Source organism: Nerophis ophidion, linkage group LG15 (assembly GCF_033978795.1).
Source record: "Nerophis ophidion isolate RoL-2023_Sa linkage group LG15, RoL_Noph_v1.0, whole genome shotgun sequence".
NCBI classification, from domain to species: domain Eukaryota; kingdom Metazoa; phylum Chordata; class Actinopteri; order Syngnathiformes; family Syngnathidae; genus Nerophis; species Nerophis ophidion.
Window position 1 is genome coordinate 40,613,004 of NC_084625.1, and position 16,854 is coordinate 40,629,857.

General features: G+C 39.0%; 1 protein-coding gene across 1 annotated transcript in view; it reads left to right on the forward strand.

Moving 5' to 3' along the window:
• The window catches only part of LOC133569664 (collagen alpha-1(XXI) chain-like), a 222,237-nt gene that overhangs the window by 180,123 nt on the left and 25,260 nt on the right, over window positions 1-16,854 (forward strand). The window contains exons 13-15 of the mRNA XM_061922174.1: window positions 6,263-6,295; window positions 7,864-8,019; window positions 8,180-8,234. Of these exons, the coding sequence (XP_061778158.1) occupies window positions 6,263-6,295; window positions 7,864-8,019; window positions 8,180-8,234 (244 nt within the window). The remainder of the gene's footprint in view (window positions 1-6,262; window positions 6,296-7,863; window positions 8,020-8,179; window positions 8,235-16,854) is intronic.

Below are 16,854 nucleotides of genomic sequence, written 5' to 3' on the forward strand. Positions count from 1 at the left end.
CCTCCAGTGATGTCCTACTTAGTCCGACTTCACCTCCCAAATTACCGTGATTTAAGTCACCACATGGACATGGCTGGAGATGCTATACAGAAACACACTTGCACCCTATGTCTATTTTTCATCCCATTTAACATTCAATAAACCCGCTTTAGCAATTAAAACATATCGTACGTGGTACTGTCAAAATTAAAATAATTGTATAATAGAAATGAAAAAAAATAAAGAAATAAAATATTTGAACTCACAATTTGTAGCACCCATCCGACGCCGTATAAGCCAGTGGTACGGTCGTAGTTCTTTGATTCGTGTGAAAGTGGCCGGCACGCCAAAATGGGATTCCCTGCCAAAAAGTGATTTCCGTCGCGGGAGAATACACCTCTAGCTAAACCTGCATTGCTTGGCTTCGTCTGTCCACAGCAGATGACAGACACTTAATCTTCGTGGTTATTGTACTCAAAGACATCATATAGGTAGATGCGGCATCGAGCGCTACTGCCTACTGGCACTGACGAGAAGCGGGACCACCATCTTGGAGTGGTGATCCGTTCCACTCAGTGCAATTCATTTTTCAGGAGCAATGAACTGTCAGCGCATTTAATTAATATTACCTTTGTTGTCATATGTGTAGCTATGATAAAGGACACATGTTTTGGCATGTTTTATTATTCATAACAGTAATAGAATATTCTTCCGAGATCAAAATTGGGAATGACACAGAAGGGGGAAAAAAACCGTCAGCTATTTTTAAGTTCAAGAAACAATATGATTAGGTTATATATACATGCGCATAGCCCACATAAATAATAGAATAGAACAGAATAGAATAGAATAGAATAGAATAGAATAGAATGGACTTTATTGTCATTATATGTGCATATGACGAGATTAAGGACTCCAACTTAAGGTGCGGTAGTGGGAACAAACATGGGGTAAAACTAAATTACACAAAGGAAAAACTATCAATTGAAATAAACAGACTACTATCCAATAAAAATAATGAGCAATTCTGTCAAGACTTGGACTATGGCGTGATTTGTTTTCCCGTGGTGCAAAGCGACTGGATCGGACATGGCGTGAAGGTAAAAACATGATTTCAATCTTAACTCGAAAAAAAGGAACAAACAACAGGTGCTCTCAGCAGAGGTTCAAAACTCGGCTAAGAAAACAAAACTACCACAAAGGCAAAACTATGGACATAAAACAAAACTTGCAAACTATGGCATGAATAAAGAAAACTTACTTGGAATGAGAAAAGAGCATGAAAAAGAGCGGCATGGGTCATCAGCATAAACAAAAAGGGTGTGTAGAGGGTAATGTCGCCAGGCTGACTGCCTGGCAACTACAGGCTTAAATAGATGTGACGTGATTAACAACAGGTGCACGAGTCCAAATGAATCAGGTGCGTGACATGAAGACTGGTGAAAACGAATGGGTTGTCATGGAAACAAAGCAGGGAGTGAAAAAACAGGAACTGACAGAGTGCAAAAACCAAACAGAACAAAGCCAAACTAAACATGATCACCAAAACATGACATCCTGTACAATGTACAAAACACTACATAAATACAAAATACTGTACAATACACAGAACAAGACAAGAGTACCAGAGTAGTAAATAACAATCAGTGTCGGATGTATTGGACTCGAAGGGTAGTATTGCACAGTAGGGTATTAGGGTAGGATATTGTATAGGGGGGGGTATCTAATGTATGAATACATCAGACATCTATATATCTTAGGGACCTATAAACTGTATCTCTGTTGCTGCAGCACCAGAGAGTTTATTCTGTCTTGACACTTTGTATTAATATTTTGTATTACATTCTTCCCTTGTATGATCATGTTTACAGTGGTTGTTTTATATGTATTTTTTATGTATGTCGCTTTGGATAAAAGCCAAATACTTAAACATATATAAACACCTGAAAGTCTTTATATCAGCTAAAACCACCAAGCTGTTTCACTGGATTCACTATAAAACCAAATTCTGTATTACCCAAAATTAATATTTGAATATTGTTACATGAAGACTTATTACTGGTTACAATTATACTGTTAAGGAAGTATTTTCTTATACTTCGCCTAAAATGAGAATGCATCATAATCAGTGGCGGCTGGTGAATTTTGAATTTTGAACAATTGTATCTTTATCATTTATTTCAACTTTATGTTATTCAAGTATGACATTTTTAAATGTAATTCATTTCATTGACAAGCAATTATATTATGGTCATACTCTTGTTTGCTAGCGTCTACAATTTCAGTACCATTGAAGATATTTGCTCCTTCTCAACTCCGTGGTAATATTCTTTCCACAAAATCCAACCAATAGTACGTTAAAGTTAAATCTTACTTACAGTCCGCTCATTTGAGCAGTAAAACCCTGAACACCAGCCTGGGATCTTTGTTTTCTACCTGTCAGCTGTCAGTTTAGGCTGCTAGCCGACTCCTCATCACCACTTCAAGATGGCGGCCCAATTTCTCGCGTAACATTAGTTAATGCTGTGTCTGTTTATAAGATGTCTATGGTTGTACTGGTGAGTTTTCTGTGGGTTTCCATGGCTCGTACAGTTCTGGTGCCACTTCCTGTTTTCGCGACTTGTGATTGGATACTCACTTGGGACTCCCAAGTGTATATCCAATCACAGCGTCAGGCGCTCGCATTGTTGATTCTAAAGGCCTCTGGCAGATTTTGTATAGCATGGCAACATAAGATAGCTGAATTCTGATTGGATACAAACTAATACTAACAACAACAGCAGTGGAAAGAGCATAGTATGACATGAAGAGAATATGAATAGTTTTAGATATTTAGGGAAAGTAAATTAAAAATGACTTTTATCTTTAATTTTGATCATGATCACTGGTTTTTAGGAATGGCATGCAAGCAAACAGGCTAGATTTTTACACAAAATGTTTGGTGTACGATAACCGAGATTGTACAGGAAAATGGTCACTTAGTTTTTTTTTAAATCTCTGCCAATGTGAAGGGAGGACGGGCAGCCAGGCAGTTTGCCAGCAAATAAATCAGAGAGTCACGACAGTGTGACGTGTTTTTCTGTAAAGATTTCTCCTTGTATATACGCAATTTTTTTTCTATATCATAAGTATTATTATAAGGGTGAATACTTGACCGCATTGGTTTTTAAGACTCAAACTCTCTCTTTCCTTCGTCATTCAGCAGGGAAGGCGACACTCTCGGGCTTCAATGAGGAGTAACTGCACGGACTAAACCCGCATCAATGTTTCAAAGCTATATTGGTTCATCAAGCATCTAATCCAAAAAGTAATCCCAGAGGGCACCTGCTTAAATACAGACCAAACTCATTTTCTTCCTTCAGCACTTGGATGAGTGCAAGGACTCGCCATGGGGACTGTTTAGAAAAATGCAATCAGCGCGCTTTGATTTGCTGTGTGACATTATTTCCTCTCGCAAAATGATCACTAATCCAAACATTGTTTGTGAGCCACGCTTGTGCGCTGGAGCCCAATTCATCAAACCTACCACTAACTATGATTACATGCACACAATAGTTTTCTATTAGATTTATTTATTCAAAAAACTTGAATTGTAAGAGCTGTTTTTAGTTAAAATGTTTAAATCAATGTATTTTTACTGTTATTAAATATTGTTGCACAGTAAGAGTTGTAAAATGCAGTTTAGTGGTTGTAAAGAACAAAAAGTGTACTGTACACAGTATACATACCTTGTTTCTTTTACAGACAACATAGCTTTTCTTGTTACATATTATTGTAGCTCTATTTTCGCTGCTGCTTATTTTATCACACCAATGTACACAGGCTGCACTTTGTGTATATATATATATATATTTTCATATATATATATATATATATATATATATATATATTTATATATATATATATATACATATATACATACACGCATATGTATATATAACTGTGTACATATATAATATAATACATATATTCATACACACACATATACGTGTATATATATATATATAATACATATATACATACACAAATATGTAAACAAAACTGTGTACATATATAATATAATACATATCATACACACACACATATATGTATATGTATATATACTATATATATGTATTTAAGTACATATATGTGTTTATATATGTATGTATATACACATGTATATGTATATATAAAAGTATATAAATAAATATACATGTGTATATGTGCATATATATATATTTATATGCACATATACATATATATAGGGACGGCGTGGCACAGTGGGAGAGTGGCCGTGCGCAACCCGAGGGTCCCTGGTTCAAATCCCACCTAGTACCAACCTCGTCACGTCCGTTGTGTCCTGAGCAAGACACTTCACCCTTGCTCCTGATGGGTACTGGTGGGCGCCTTGCATGGCAGCTCCCTCCATCAGTGTGTGAATGTGTGTGTAAATGTGAAAGTAATGTCAAAGTGCTTTGAGTACCTTGAAGGTAGAAAAGCGCTATGCAAGTACAACCATATACATATTGATTGGCAACACAAAATTGGCCCTAGTGTGTGAATGTGAGTGTGAATGTTGTCTGTCTATCTGTGTTGGCCCTGCGATGAGGTGGCGACTTGTCCAGGGTGTACCCCGCCTTCCGCCCGATTGTAGCTGAGATAGGCGCCAGCGCCCCCCGCGACCCCGAAAGGGAATAAGCGGTAGAAAAATGGATGGATATATATATATATATATATATATATATATATATATATATATATATATATATATATATATATATATATATATATATATATATATATATATATATATATACACACACACATATGTATATGTATATATACTGTATAAATGTATTTAAGTACATATATGTGTTTATACATGTATGTATATACACATGTAAATCTATAAACAAAAGTATATGTATAAATATACATATTTATGTTTTTCTAAAAGCATATGTGTATATACATATGTATATATATACATACAATATATATATACATCTATTTATATGTATACATATATACATATATATATATATATACATATATATATATATATGTATATATATATATATATATATATATATATATATATATATATATATATATATATATATATATATACATTCAGGGAGATATACATCTCCCTGAATTTTGGAATTTACTTTGTTAGATATGTTAACAGTCTTTTGGATTATAGATTAAGATTAGGAGTACAATTCTTTTTTTTCAGGTGCAAATAGTTTTTAAAAAAAATATATATTTCTGGTCCCCCCCAAAAAAAATTTTGTTTGCAAATCTTTTTTATTTGCACACCATTTTGCTTTTGTTGCAAATCGATATATATATTAGATAAGATTGCGGACAAAATAGTTTTTTCAAACAAATCTTGTTTTTGTTTGAAAAATGCATATCTTTAATTCAATTTTTTGAAAAACACTTTTTTATTTGCAAATATTTTTTTTGTTTGGTTACATAAAAAGTCACACATTTCTCATACTCCTGCTCCCCTTAGTATTGACGTTATGTTTTGCAAATATCTGCCCACAATTACAGTTAATTATGTTGTTAAATTGACATTCTTAGGTTTATATATTTGTAATTCTGCATTAGTAGTACCTTTTTTTATTACATGATTCGGTGTAGTTAAATGAAATATTACATATTTTATATGTATATGTACATGTGTTCATACTGTAGTGTACTGTAAGTATCAAAAACTTTTTATTTTTATTTTCACTAAACTATTTTCCCTGTGTTATTATAGTCATAATCAACTAAGTAAAGACACATTTATAAAATTGTTCAATGATTATGGCGTTTCAAGTCAAAATATTGGTATAGGCGATACTAGCCCTGTATTTACTTGGTACCAAAATAAAACTTAACACCCATTCCTACTTTGGGCTGTCTTAAAGAATATAAACCATAACCACTAAATTGTGTGAAAGTGTTGACAAAAAGAAAAAGATGATATTTTTTGGGACACGCCTGGAGTCCCAGATAGAAAAATGTTCATGTGTTTAATCCTGCAAAACCGATTTTTTTTTTTTGTCAGCAATAAAAGACTTGCAGATGCATTTTTTATCACCTTATGAAAAAGCACAAAAGCAGCGTTACATATTGTAAACGATGGAAAATGTTGTGAAAGTTGACATCTTCGACATGAGTTGTGTATCACCAAGTTGTGATCCTCTGACGTCTTTGATATGAAAGCACTCATTTTTCATTTCTTTCTCTCTCTTCTTCTTTTTCATCCTCACCCGCTCTGCTCTCGCTCCTTGAATTCCATCAGGGCCAAGTGGGACCCAGAGGACGGGAAGGAGAGGTGAGTCAAAATAGATGTTGCAGTTTTAGATATAATCCTTTCTCTCTTGTTCTGCAGCCCCGACAAGCCGAGTGGCTTCTTTGGAAGAATTACACAATCAATACATTCATGCCTGTGGAAATTTAATAACCCCACTTTAGGGCAAACATATACATCACAAAAGGTTATTTCTAAAGGCATACTTTACTGGAGGATCACAATTTCTGGAGCTATGGCTTTTTCTGCCTCGTATGTTGATTTGTATTACATTTAAATCCCTTTTGTGTTTACATATAGTGGGGCAAAAACGTATTTAGTCAGCCACCGATTGTGCAAGTTCTCCCTCTTAAAATGATGACAGAGGTCTGTAATTTTCATCATAGGTACACTTCAACTGTGAGAGACGGAATGTGAAAAAAAATCCAGGAATTCACATTGTAGGATTTTTAAAGAATTTATTTGTAAATTATGGTAGAAAATAAGCATTTAAATGATAAATGGGTTGTACTTGTATAGCGCTTTTCTACCTTCAAAGTACTCAAAGCGCTTTGACACTACTTCCACATTTACCCATTCACACACACATTCACACACTGATGGAGGGAGCTGCCATGCAAGGCGCCTATCCAGCACCCATCAGGAGCAAGGGTGAAGTGTCTTGCTCAGGACACAACGGACGTGACGAGGTTGGTACTTGGTCAACTATTCAAAGCTCTCACTGATGGAAGGAGGTTTTGCCTCAAAATCTCACGATACATGGCCCCATTCATTCTTTCCTTAACACGGATCAATCGTCCTGTCCCCTTAGCAGAAAAACAGCCCCAGAGCATGATGTTTCCACCCCCATGCTTCACAGTAGGTCTGGTTTTCGACGAGTTCTATTTAGGTTTCATCTGACCACATGACATTCTCCCAATCCTCTGATGTATCATCCATGTATCCATTTTGGTATAAACTCAACTCGTCGTGTTTGGAGGAAGAAGAATACTGAGTTGCATCCCAAGAACACCATACCTACTGTGAAGCATGGGGGTGGAAACATCATGTTTTGGGGCTGTTTTTCTGCTAAGGGGACAGGACGATTGATCCGTGTTAAGGAAAGAATGAATGGGGCCATGTATCGTGAGATTTTGAGCCAAAACCTCCTTCCATCAGTGAGAGCTTTGTATGGTTGACCAAATACTTATTTTCCACCATAATTTACAAATAAATTATTTAAAATTCCTACAATGTGAATTCCTGGATTTTTTTTTTCACATTCTGTCTCTCAGAGTTGAAGTGTACCTATGATGAAAATTGCAGATCTCTGTCATCCTTTTAAGTGGGACAACTTGCACAATCGGTGGCTGACTAAATACTTTTTTGCCCCACTGTACCTGCATTGTCCTTGTGGATCATTAAAGTTGGTCTAGGTCTAAGTTTGAGATGCCGGCCGATGTATTCTGATACTTGTTTCCCCAAGACATCATTTCAAAGAATGGTTGCCCAGTTTTGTGTGTCATCCACTCTTAAATGTGTATGAAGTGATGATGTGTTTGATTGACTCTTGGTAAAGAAAGTCACATTTTCTCTTGTCTTCCCTCCTTCAGAAAGGATGGAAAGGTGAGGAGGGTCTTAGGGGGCTGGATGGCAATAAGGGAGATATGGGCCACGTGGGCCACACGGGTGCTGTCGGTCCCCGAGGAGTTCCTGGCCTGGACGGGTTGCCAGGTCAACCAGGTCAGCCTGGATATCCTGGAAAGCCAGTGAGTACATATTCACAATTGACTGAATAAACATTGGATTTATTGGATATAGAAGCGTTATTTTTATAGGAGCGTTAAGGTTCTACTGTGAATGTCAAGGCCGGATAAAGATGAAGACTATTTTTTTACAATCTGTTTGAGGTTTGTTTGTGTGTTCCAGGGCAGGTCGCCCTCAGATGAACATCTTACCAGACTCTGCACTGATGTCCTCCGTGGTAAGTCGCTGTTTGTTTTCCATCGGCGCTTATAAAAGAATGATAGCATTTACACACATACTGCAACACTGTTGTGTAAGAAGCAAAGCTAACATTGTTTATGGTTAACCAGGGTTTTCTCCTGGCTCAAACTGAGGCAGAGGTGGTACAATCCTCACCACTTGCCAGAATTTTAACGCAAACAAATGAGAGTATTTTTTTAAAAAACAATTAAAAAAAAGTTAAAAGTTAAAAACAGATTAAAGTTTCATGTTTGGTTAAGGGCCTACTGAAACCCACTACTACCGACCACACAGTCTGATAGTTTATATACCAATGATAACATTTTAACATTGCAACACATGCCAATACGGCATTTTTAGTTTACGAAATTGGAATTTTAAATTTACCCCAAAGTTTCCTGTTGAAAACGGCGCAGAATGATGACGCGTGCGTTTGACGTCTCGGGTTGTAGCGGACATTTTTTGCCAGTCCGATCCAAGCTACAAGCATACCTGCCAACCCTCCCGGATTTTCTGGGAGGCTCCCGAAATTAAGCGCCTCTCCCGAAAAAGTCCTGGAAGAAATTTTGTCCCAAAAATCTCCCGAAATTCAGCTGGAGCTGGAGGCCACGCCCCATCCAGCTCAAACATGCACAGTTCGAAGCTTGAAAAGGAGGATTGCAGGTGGGTCTGACAGCATTTAAAGTCTTTTTAAAAACGACTACTAATCCTCCTCCTTTTCGACCGGACGACCGCGGAGGATTAAAGTAGACTGCATAGACAATATTTGTAATGTTAGAACTGAGAAACAAAATGTTTTTTTTGCAAATAAACATTAACTTAGAATTTAATGGAAGCAACACATTGCAACGAAGTTGGCACAAGGGCATTTTTACCACTGTGTTACTTGGCCTTTCCTTTTAAAAACACTCAGTAAACGTTTGGGAACTGGGAAGACTAATTTTTGAAGCTTCTCAGGTTGAATTCTTTCCCATTCTTGCTTGATGTACAGCTTGAGTTGTTCAACAGTCCGGGGCCTCCCTTGTGGTATTTTAGGCTTCATATTACGCCACACATTTTCAATGGGAGACAGGTCTGGACTACAGGCAGGCTAGTCTAGTACCCGCACTCTTTTACTATTACATGCAAAATGTGGCTTGGCATATTCTTGCTGAAATAAACAGGGGCGTCCATGAAACAGACGTTGCTTGGATGGCAACATATGTTATTCAAAAACCTGTATGCACCTTTCAGCAATAATGGTGCCTTCACAGATGTGTAAGTTACCCATGCCTTGGGCACTAATACACCCCCATACCATCACAGATGCTGGCTTTTGAACTTTGCGCCTATAACAGCCCAGATGGTTCTTTTCCTCTTTGGTCCGGAAGACACCACATCCACAGTTTAAAGAAACAATTTGAAATGTGGACTCGTCAGACCACAGAACTCTTTTCCACTTTGCATTAGTCTATCTTAAATTGCGAAGCCGGCTGCATTTCTGGGTGTTCTTGTAAATGTAGTAGAGTTTTATCTTGCACTTACATATGTAGCGACCAACTGTACTTACCCACAGTGGTTTTCTGAAGTGTTCCTGAGCCTATGTGGTGATATCCTTTACACACTGATGTCCCTTGTTGATGCAGTACCGCCTGAGGGATAGAAGGTCACGGGCATTCAATGATAAGTGCAGTGATTTTTCCAGATTTACTGAGCATTTTAATGATATTACGGACCGTGGATGGTGAAATCCCTGAATTCCTTGTAACAGTTCGTTGAGAAATGTTGTTCTTAAACTGTTCGACAAATTGCTCACGCATTTGTGCACAAAGTTGTGACCCTCGGCCCATCCTTGTTTGTGAATGACTGAGCATTTCATGGAAGCTGCTTTTATACACAATCATGGTACCCACCTGTTCCCAATTAGCCTGTTCACCTGTGGGATGTTCCAAACTGGCATGTGCACACATAGGGCCCTATGGGTGCTTGAGCCCCTGCCCTTTTTTGCCTTGTCTTAAAAAGTGCCCTCTGCCTGTGTGTGTGTGTTCTTTTTTTTTTCTTTAAACAACATTAATAAATTCCTGTTAGGGATGTAAAAAAACCAAAAAAAACAGCGGTACAAAAACTCCACGTTTTCTTGTAATACCGGGTTGTTTAAGCCTTCGCTTCCGCCAGAGAGAGAGAGAGAGAGAGAGGGCGAGTGAGTGGGAGAGAGAGAGGAGAGAGAGCCAACTGCGGCCTGAGGAGACGTGACAGTGGAGCAACTTGAACCTGTGAGTTATGGTCCAGTCGCTGTCCACTTATTCAGCACCTAATATGGGTAATATATCAGGAAAAACGCTGTATTATTCTATTATTCAATGTGTCAGCTTCTGTGTTTGCCGGACGTCGGAGCACAGCACATCAATTGAGCACGGCACATCAAGTCCGCACAGAGCAGAGCGTATCGTGCGGGACAGGAAGTAGTGTACAAAATACAAAATAAAACACCGGGTTAATTTTCAAAATAAAATGCACTGTGTTTATGGCGGATCACATTTCTCTCACAGTAGAGGTTAAGATATAAAGTTGTATTGCGTTTCAGTTGTTTAGTCTGAGCATTAAGTGAGAAAGACCATAAGTTACAACTTGATGGGGTTTTCATCAAGTTAAGGGAAGAAGGACAGATTTTCACATTGAAGTTTTTTCCATTTGGGTATTTATTTATTTTTTTTCAAAGTTCATGTTGCACTGTTCAATGTTCAATATCAAAGTGCTTATGTTTAACAATAAGTAGCCTAATAATAAACCAGTGTTTTGTTGCTTTTCATGTCTTCCAAGCCTATGATAATGTGAATTAACTTATTATGACAATAATTAGTTTACACAAAAGAAATGGCAATCACTTTTACCTACAAAGGACACACAGCTAAGTAGTTAGCTTCCTATTAGCAAATTTTATTTTACATTAATTTCCATATTGTGTAAAGGACCCAAAAAAAATGTCCTGCCCTTTTCTGACTTTGAGCCCCTGCCCCTCTATAATCATGTGCACGTCCCTGGTTCCAAATAAGTATTTGATGAGCATTCTTCGACTTTCTAGGTCTTTTTCTCAGCTGTGCCAGCTTTTTTTAAACATGTTGCAGGCATAAAATTCCAAATAAGCTAAAATTTGCAAAAAATCCCCAAAGTTTTCCAGTTCAAACGTTAAGTATCTTGTCTTTGAAGTCTATTCAATTGAATATAGGTTGAAATGGATTTGCAAATCATGGAATTCTGTTTTTCTTTACGATTTACACAACTTCACTGGTTTTGGGGTTTGTACATGTTCAAAATAAAGTCAATAATACAAAATAAGTCAACATAATCAAAAACTACTATTGGGTAAGATTTGAATAATTTGGTTTCTGCCCCTAAAAGTCCTCACGTGACTTAATAATATGCTGAATAACACTTCTTTTGCTGAGTTTCTCTCATATTTAATTGATTTTTTTTCAATGAAAAAGACAATAATAAAATCCGTTGCCTCCAGTATTGATGTATTGCGGGTGCAGAATAAGCTATGGTTGAGTAATAGCTGATAAGAATAATGGGAATGAACTTTATGGTAGGCATTTTGGAGGAAATAATGACGCTTTCTTTTACCAATGGAAGTCAAACAGCAGAAGCAATCAGCGGTAATGAAAGGGCAGACAAGGCGGTGAGGAAACCTGAGGAGTGGACAGCTGTACTATTGATCTTGATTGGTTATGCGGAAAATGCCAGAAACCCATGAGCGGCGTGGAGAATTTCATGACATGCTGCCTTTCTGAATAAAAAAAGCACCTGTTGTTTGTCCTCAGCAACATATGTGGTTGCCATGGTGATGAAGACTGTCGAATGGCATTTCAGCATTTTGTTGCATACGAACTGGCTCTGCTCGTTAAGTCAACAATGAATGGGGGGTTGCAAGGTACACGCCATATATACGATACAAATATGACAAACGCTAGATAGTATCGTCATATCGTGATAATGCATACTGATGTCAGCATGCGTCGCCAATATAAACAATAGCATTAGGTAGGTAGGTAGGTCTTTATTGTCATTGCAACAAGTACAAGGAAATGTTGTTTTCAGCACAAACTTGTTCAAGATTAGACAAACAAACAGTGTACAGGGTTACAGAACAAGAACGCTGATTGGTCGCCATAAGGTGCCCCGTAAAAGATGGGATAAAGGTAAACGCTGGGGAAGGATGAGTAAAAAAATACAATCCAGACTGGGCTCCTAAGGGGGCCCAGTCTCGAGTGGGAAAAAAACCTCCATAGCAAAGCACATATACATTTTACAACATACATCTCGAGATATCTAGCAACAGAAGGAAGGTAGTTCAAGGTCATGGTGGTAGGCCGCAGCTTTAAGGCGCTGACCATCCATTGGATTGGGGGGCGGGGGGGTGTATGTGTGGCGTATTATTTTTTTGTGGATGTGTGTGTGTGTATAAGCCCATAGTGCAGGGGTGTCAAACTCAAATACAGAGTGGGCCAAAATTTAAAACTGAACAAAGCCGCGGGCCGAGGTTGAACTATTAATCCTTTAATAGGGACCCAAACAAGTTTTGCATTGAATATTGACCAAGCAAGGCTTATATACCTTTATAGTGACATGCAAAATCGAGTTTTTAATAATAATAATTAAAAAATATCAAAGGCATATCAAATAAAATACAAATACAAATTGAATGCCTCTTTTCGGCGGCGGGTTTGAGTTGGGGCAGGGTTTGGTGGTAGCTGGGGTGTATATTGTAGCGTCCCGGAAGAGTTAGTGATGCAAGGGGTTCTGGGTATTTGTTCTGTTGTGTTTATGTTGTGTTACGGTGCGGATGTTCTCCCGAAATGTGTTTGTCATTCTTGTTTGCTGTGGGTTCACAGTGTGGCGTATATTTGTAAAAGTGTTAAAGTTGTTTATACGGCCACCCTCAGTGTGACCTGTATGGCTGTTGACCAAGTATGCTTTGCATACACTTGTGTGTGTGTGTATGAGCCACATATATTATGTGAGTGGGCCGTGACGCTGTTTGTATGGAGGAAAAGCGGACGTGGCGACATGTAGAGAACGCCAAAAGCAGTGCTTTTACGGCCCGCCCCCAATATTATTGTCCGGGTGGAAATCGGGAGAAATTCGGGAGGGGCACTGAACTTCGGGAGTCTCCCGGGAAAATCACTACAGGACGCATCATAGCAGGTTTGACTCTGGTTTATTATTTCAATCACCATGTCTTCTTGCCAGTCGGTCGCGCCCATTTCTAGTGCGCCGGCTCTTCCTGCTTGTCGCGGAACTCTTTTCGGTGGCTCATCTTGTTCTGGGTCTCTTTCTTCGTGCTCGTGGTCGTTGTCGTCGTGTGTTTCCTCTCCTACTTCTGCCCCGATCGTTCCTCCTTCGCCCCTTTTGTGCTGCTGCAGAAGATGTAGAGATTGAGCGCAGGTGTGTGGTGTACGCACCTGACGCTGATGGCTGCAGTGTCGCTCCAGGCGTGTCCTGCCTCTCCGCTCTGCAGCATGCCCCGCCTCCTAGCCGCCATCTTGGTCAGGACAACCATTTCCCCCCAGCCCGCTGTCGGCTCATCGGCTACATCTCTCCACACAGTGAAGTCTGCACATTGTGTAAATCGTAAATAAAAAACACAATACAATGATTTGCAAATACTTTTCAACTTATATTCAATTGAATAAACTGCAAAGACAAGATACTTAACGTTCGAATTGGAAAACGTTGTTATTTTTTGCAAATATTTAAAAAAACCTGGCACAATTGGCAAAAAAGACTGAGGAAGTTGAGGAATGCTTATCAAACACCTATTTGGAACATCCCACATGTCCATTCGTCCATCTTCTTCCGCTTATCCGGGTCAGGTCGCGGGGGGCATCAGACTAAGCAGGGATCCCCAGACTTTCCTCTCCCCAGCCACTTCGTCCAGCGCTTCTCGGGGAATCCCGAGTTGTTCCCAGGCCAGCCGGGAGACATAGTCTTCCCAGCGTGTCCTGGATCTTTTTTGTGGCCTCCTACCGGTCAGACGTGACCGAAACACCTCCCTAGGGAGGCGTTCGGGTGGCATCCTGACCAGATGCCCGAACCACCTCATCTGGCTCATCTCGATGTGGAGGAGCAGCGGGTTTACTTTGAGTTTCTCACCCTATCTCTAAGGGAGAGACCCGCCACCCCAAGCTCATTTTGGCCGCTTGTACCCGTGAACTTGTCCTTTCCGTCATAACCCAAAGCTCATGACTATAGGTGAGAATGGGAACATAGATCGACCGGTAAATTGAGAGCTTTGCCTTCCAGCTCAGCTTTTTCTTCACCACAACGGATCGATACAACGTCCGCATTTCTGATAACGCTGCACCGATCCGCCTGTCAATCTCACGATCCACTCTTCCCTCACTCGTGAACAAGACTCCGAGGTACTTGAACTCCTCCACTTGGGGCAAGATCTCATCCCCAACCCGGAAATGGCACTCCACCCTTTTCCGGGCGAGAACCATAGACTCGGACTTGGATTTGCTGATTCCCATCCCACAGGTGAACAGGCTTATTGGGAACAGTTGGGTGCCATGATTGGGTATAAAAGCAGCTTCCATGAAATGCTCAGTAATTCACGAACAAGGATGGCGCGAGGGTCACCACTTTGTGAACAAATGCGTGAGTAAATTGTCCAACAGTTTAGGAAGAACATTTCTCAACCAGCTATTGCAAGGAATTTAGGGATCCGTAATATAATCAAAATGTTCAGAGAATCTGGAAAAATCACTGCACATAACATTGAATGCCCGTGACTTTTGTTGGATTTGGTTGTCTTTTTATTTCCTCGTCAGATTTTAGAACAGCTTAAGTGTGAGCCTTTTACATTGACCTTGAATTTGGAATGTTGGAATTAAGACATAACAATTTGTTATCTCAACTGTCCGAGGTAGCGAGGAGAAGAAGAGGGACGGGTGAGAGTGAGTGAGGAGGGAGAAACTGCTATTTTAGGATTAGAATCAATTTGGACCGTGCTTTTGAAATGTTGTATCTAGATTGATCTCCCAAGGCGCTTTGGTTATAAAATATCAAAATGAGCAACCTCTGTCTCTGATTGATTTAAAACCAGTTTATGTGTCATAAAAGAACATGGGGGCGTTGACCGAAGGAAGAACAGGTCCAAAACGCAACACTTTCAATCTCTCAGGGGTTACTGCATCAAAAAGCGACATCAGTGTGTACAGGATATCACCACATGGGCTCAGGAACACTTCAGAAAACCACCATCAGTAACTACAGGAAGGAACTCACCTGAAGGAATCAATAAAGTACTATCTATCTACAGTTGGTCGCTACATCTGTAGGTGCAAGTTAAAACTCTACTATGCAAAGCCAACGGCATTTATCAACAACACCCAGAAATGACGCCAGCTTCGCTGGGCCTGAGCTCATCTAAGATAGCCTGATGCAAAGTGGCAAAGTGTTCTGAGTTTCTTTACTGAGTGGTGTTAAAAGGAAAGGCCATGTAACACAGTGGTAAAAATGCCCCGGTGCCAACTTTTTTACAATGTGTTTCTGCCATTAAATTCTAAGTTAATGTTTATTTGCAAAAAAAAAACCAATAAACATTTGCTCAGTTCGAACATTAATTATCTTGTCTTTGCAGTCTATTCAATTGAATATAAATTGGGAAGGATTTGCAAATTATTGTATTCTGTATTCTGCCAAATTCACTGGTTTTGGGTTTTTTGTATATATTTGTATTTTGAAATGAGTGAATTAACCAAAAAAACATGACAAAAGGGATATGCACACCACAAAGCGGTTTCTAAATCCAAATCCAATTACAGCCTCCACGGTGGCAAATAAAATAACTTTATTACATTTAGCATTATCGCTGGAGGACGAGAAATAGCTTAATATGCTACACCACACATCATAGCGGGATACAAGAAGCCATGCTAACTGCTTAACTCTGGTTTTCTTGACAAATTGAAAGACGCTGGCAACCTTCAAAGCACCCTAAAGATGCCACAAATGGTTGGAGGATGCGGGCAGAACTGTGGACACTTGTGATTTTGGATAACATTGGACCGTCTGCCCTGCAGGATGAATTTCAGGACCAGAAATAGACAAGACTGAAAAGCAATTTTTATTTTCGCTCTCAAACACAAACATTCTAATTGTGTGAATGCTCCAAAACATTCAAAATTTATTTTTCTACACCAAAATGCATCTATTTATTTATCAACGTCTTCTTCTTCTTCTTCTTCTTCTTCTTCTTCTTCTTCTTCTTCTTCTTCAGATTTTAGCACGCTTTACCTTCCACGTTTTTTACGCGATTCAAACCGTCCCAACGTCAAACTGTTGAGCTTATTCAAGAATCACGGGCTTTTCCTTGACACATTTTAAAAAATCCCAGATGTTCCCAGAACTCCAGGTTTTCAGGGCCGTTTTTCCTATTCAAAATGAATTGGCCATTTTTCAAACTTCCACCATTTCCACATTTTCCAACCGATTCAAACCATTCCACCTTCAACACATTCCACCATCCTGGAAATTTAAATTACCTTTTTTTTCCAAGTTGAAAAAAATTCCCGAATTTTCCAGAATTCCTGGTTTTCCAAAACCCTATTTCCACCCTTTTTTTCTGGCGACTA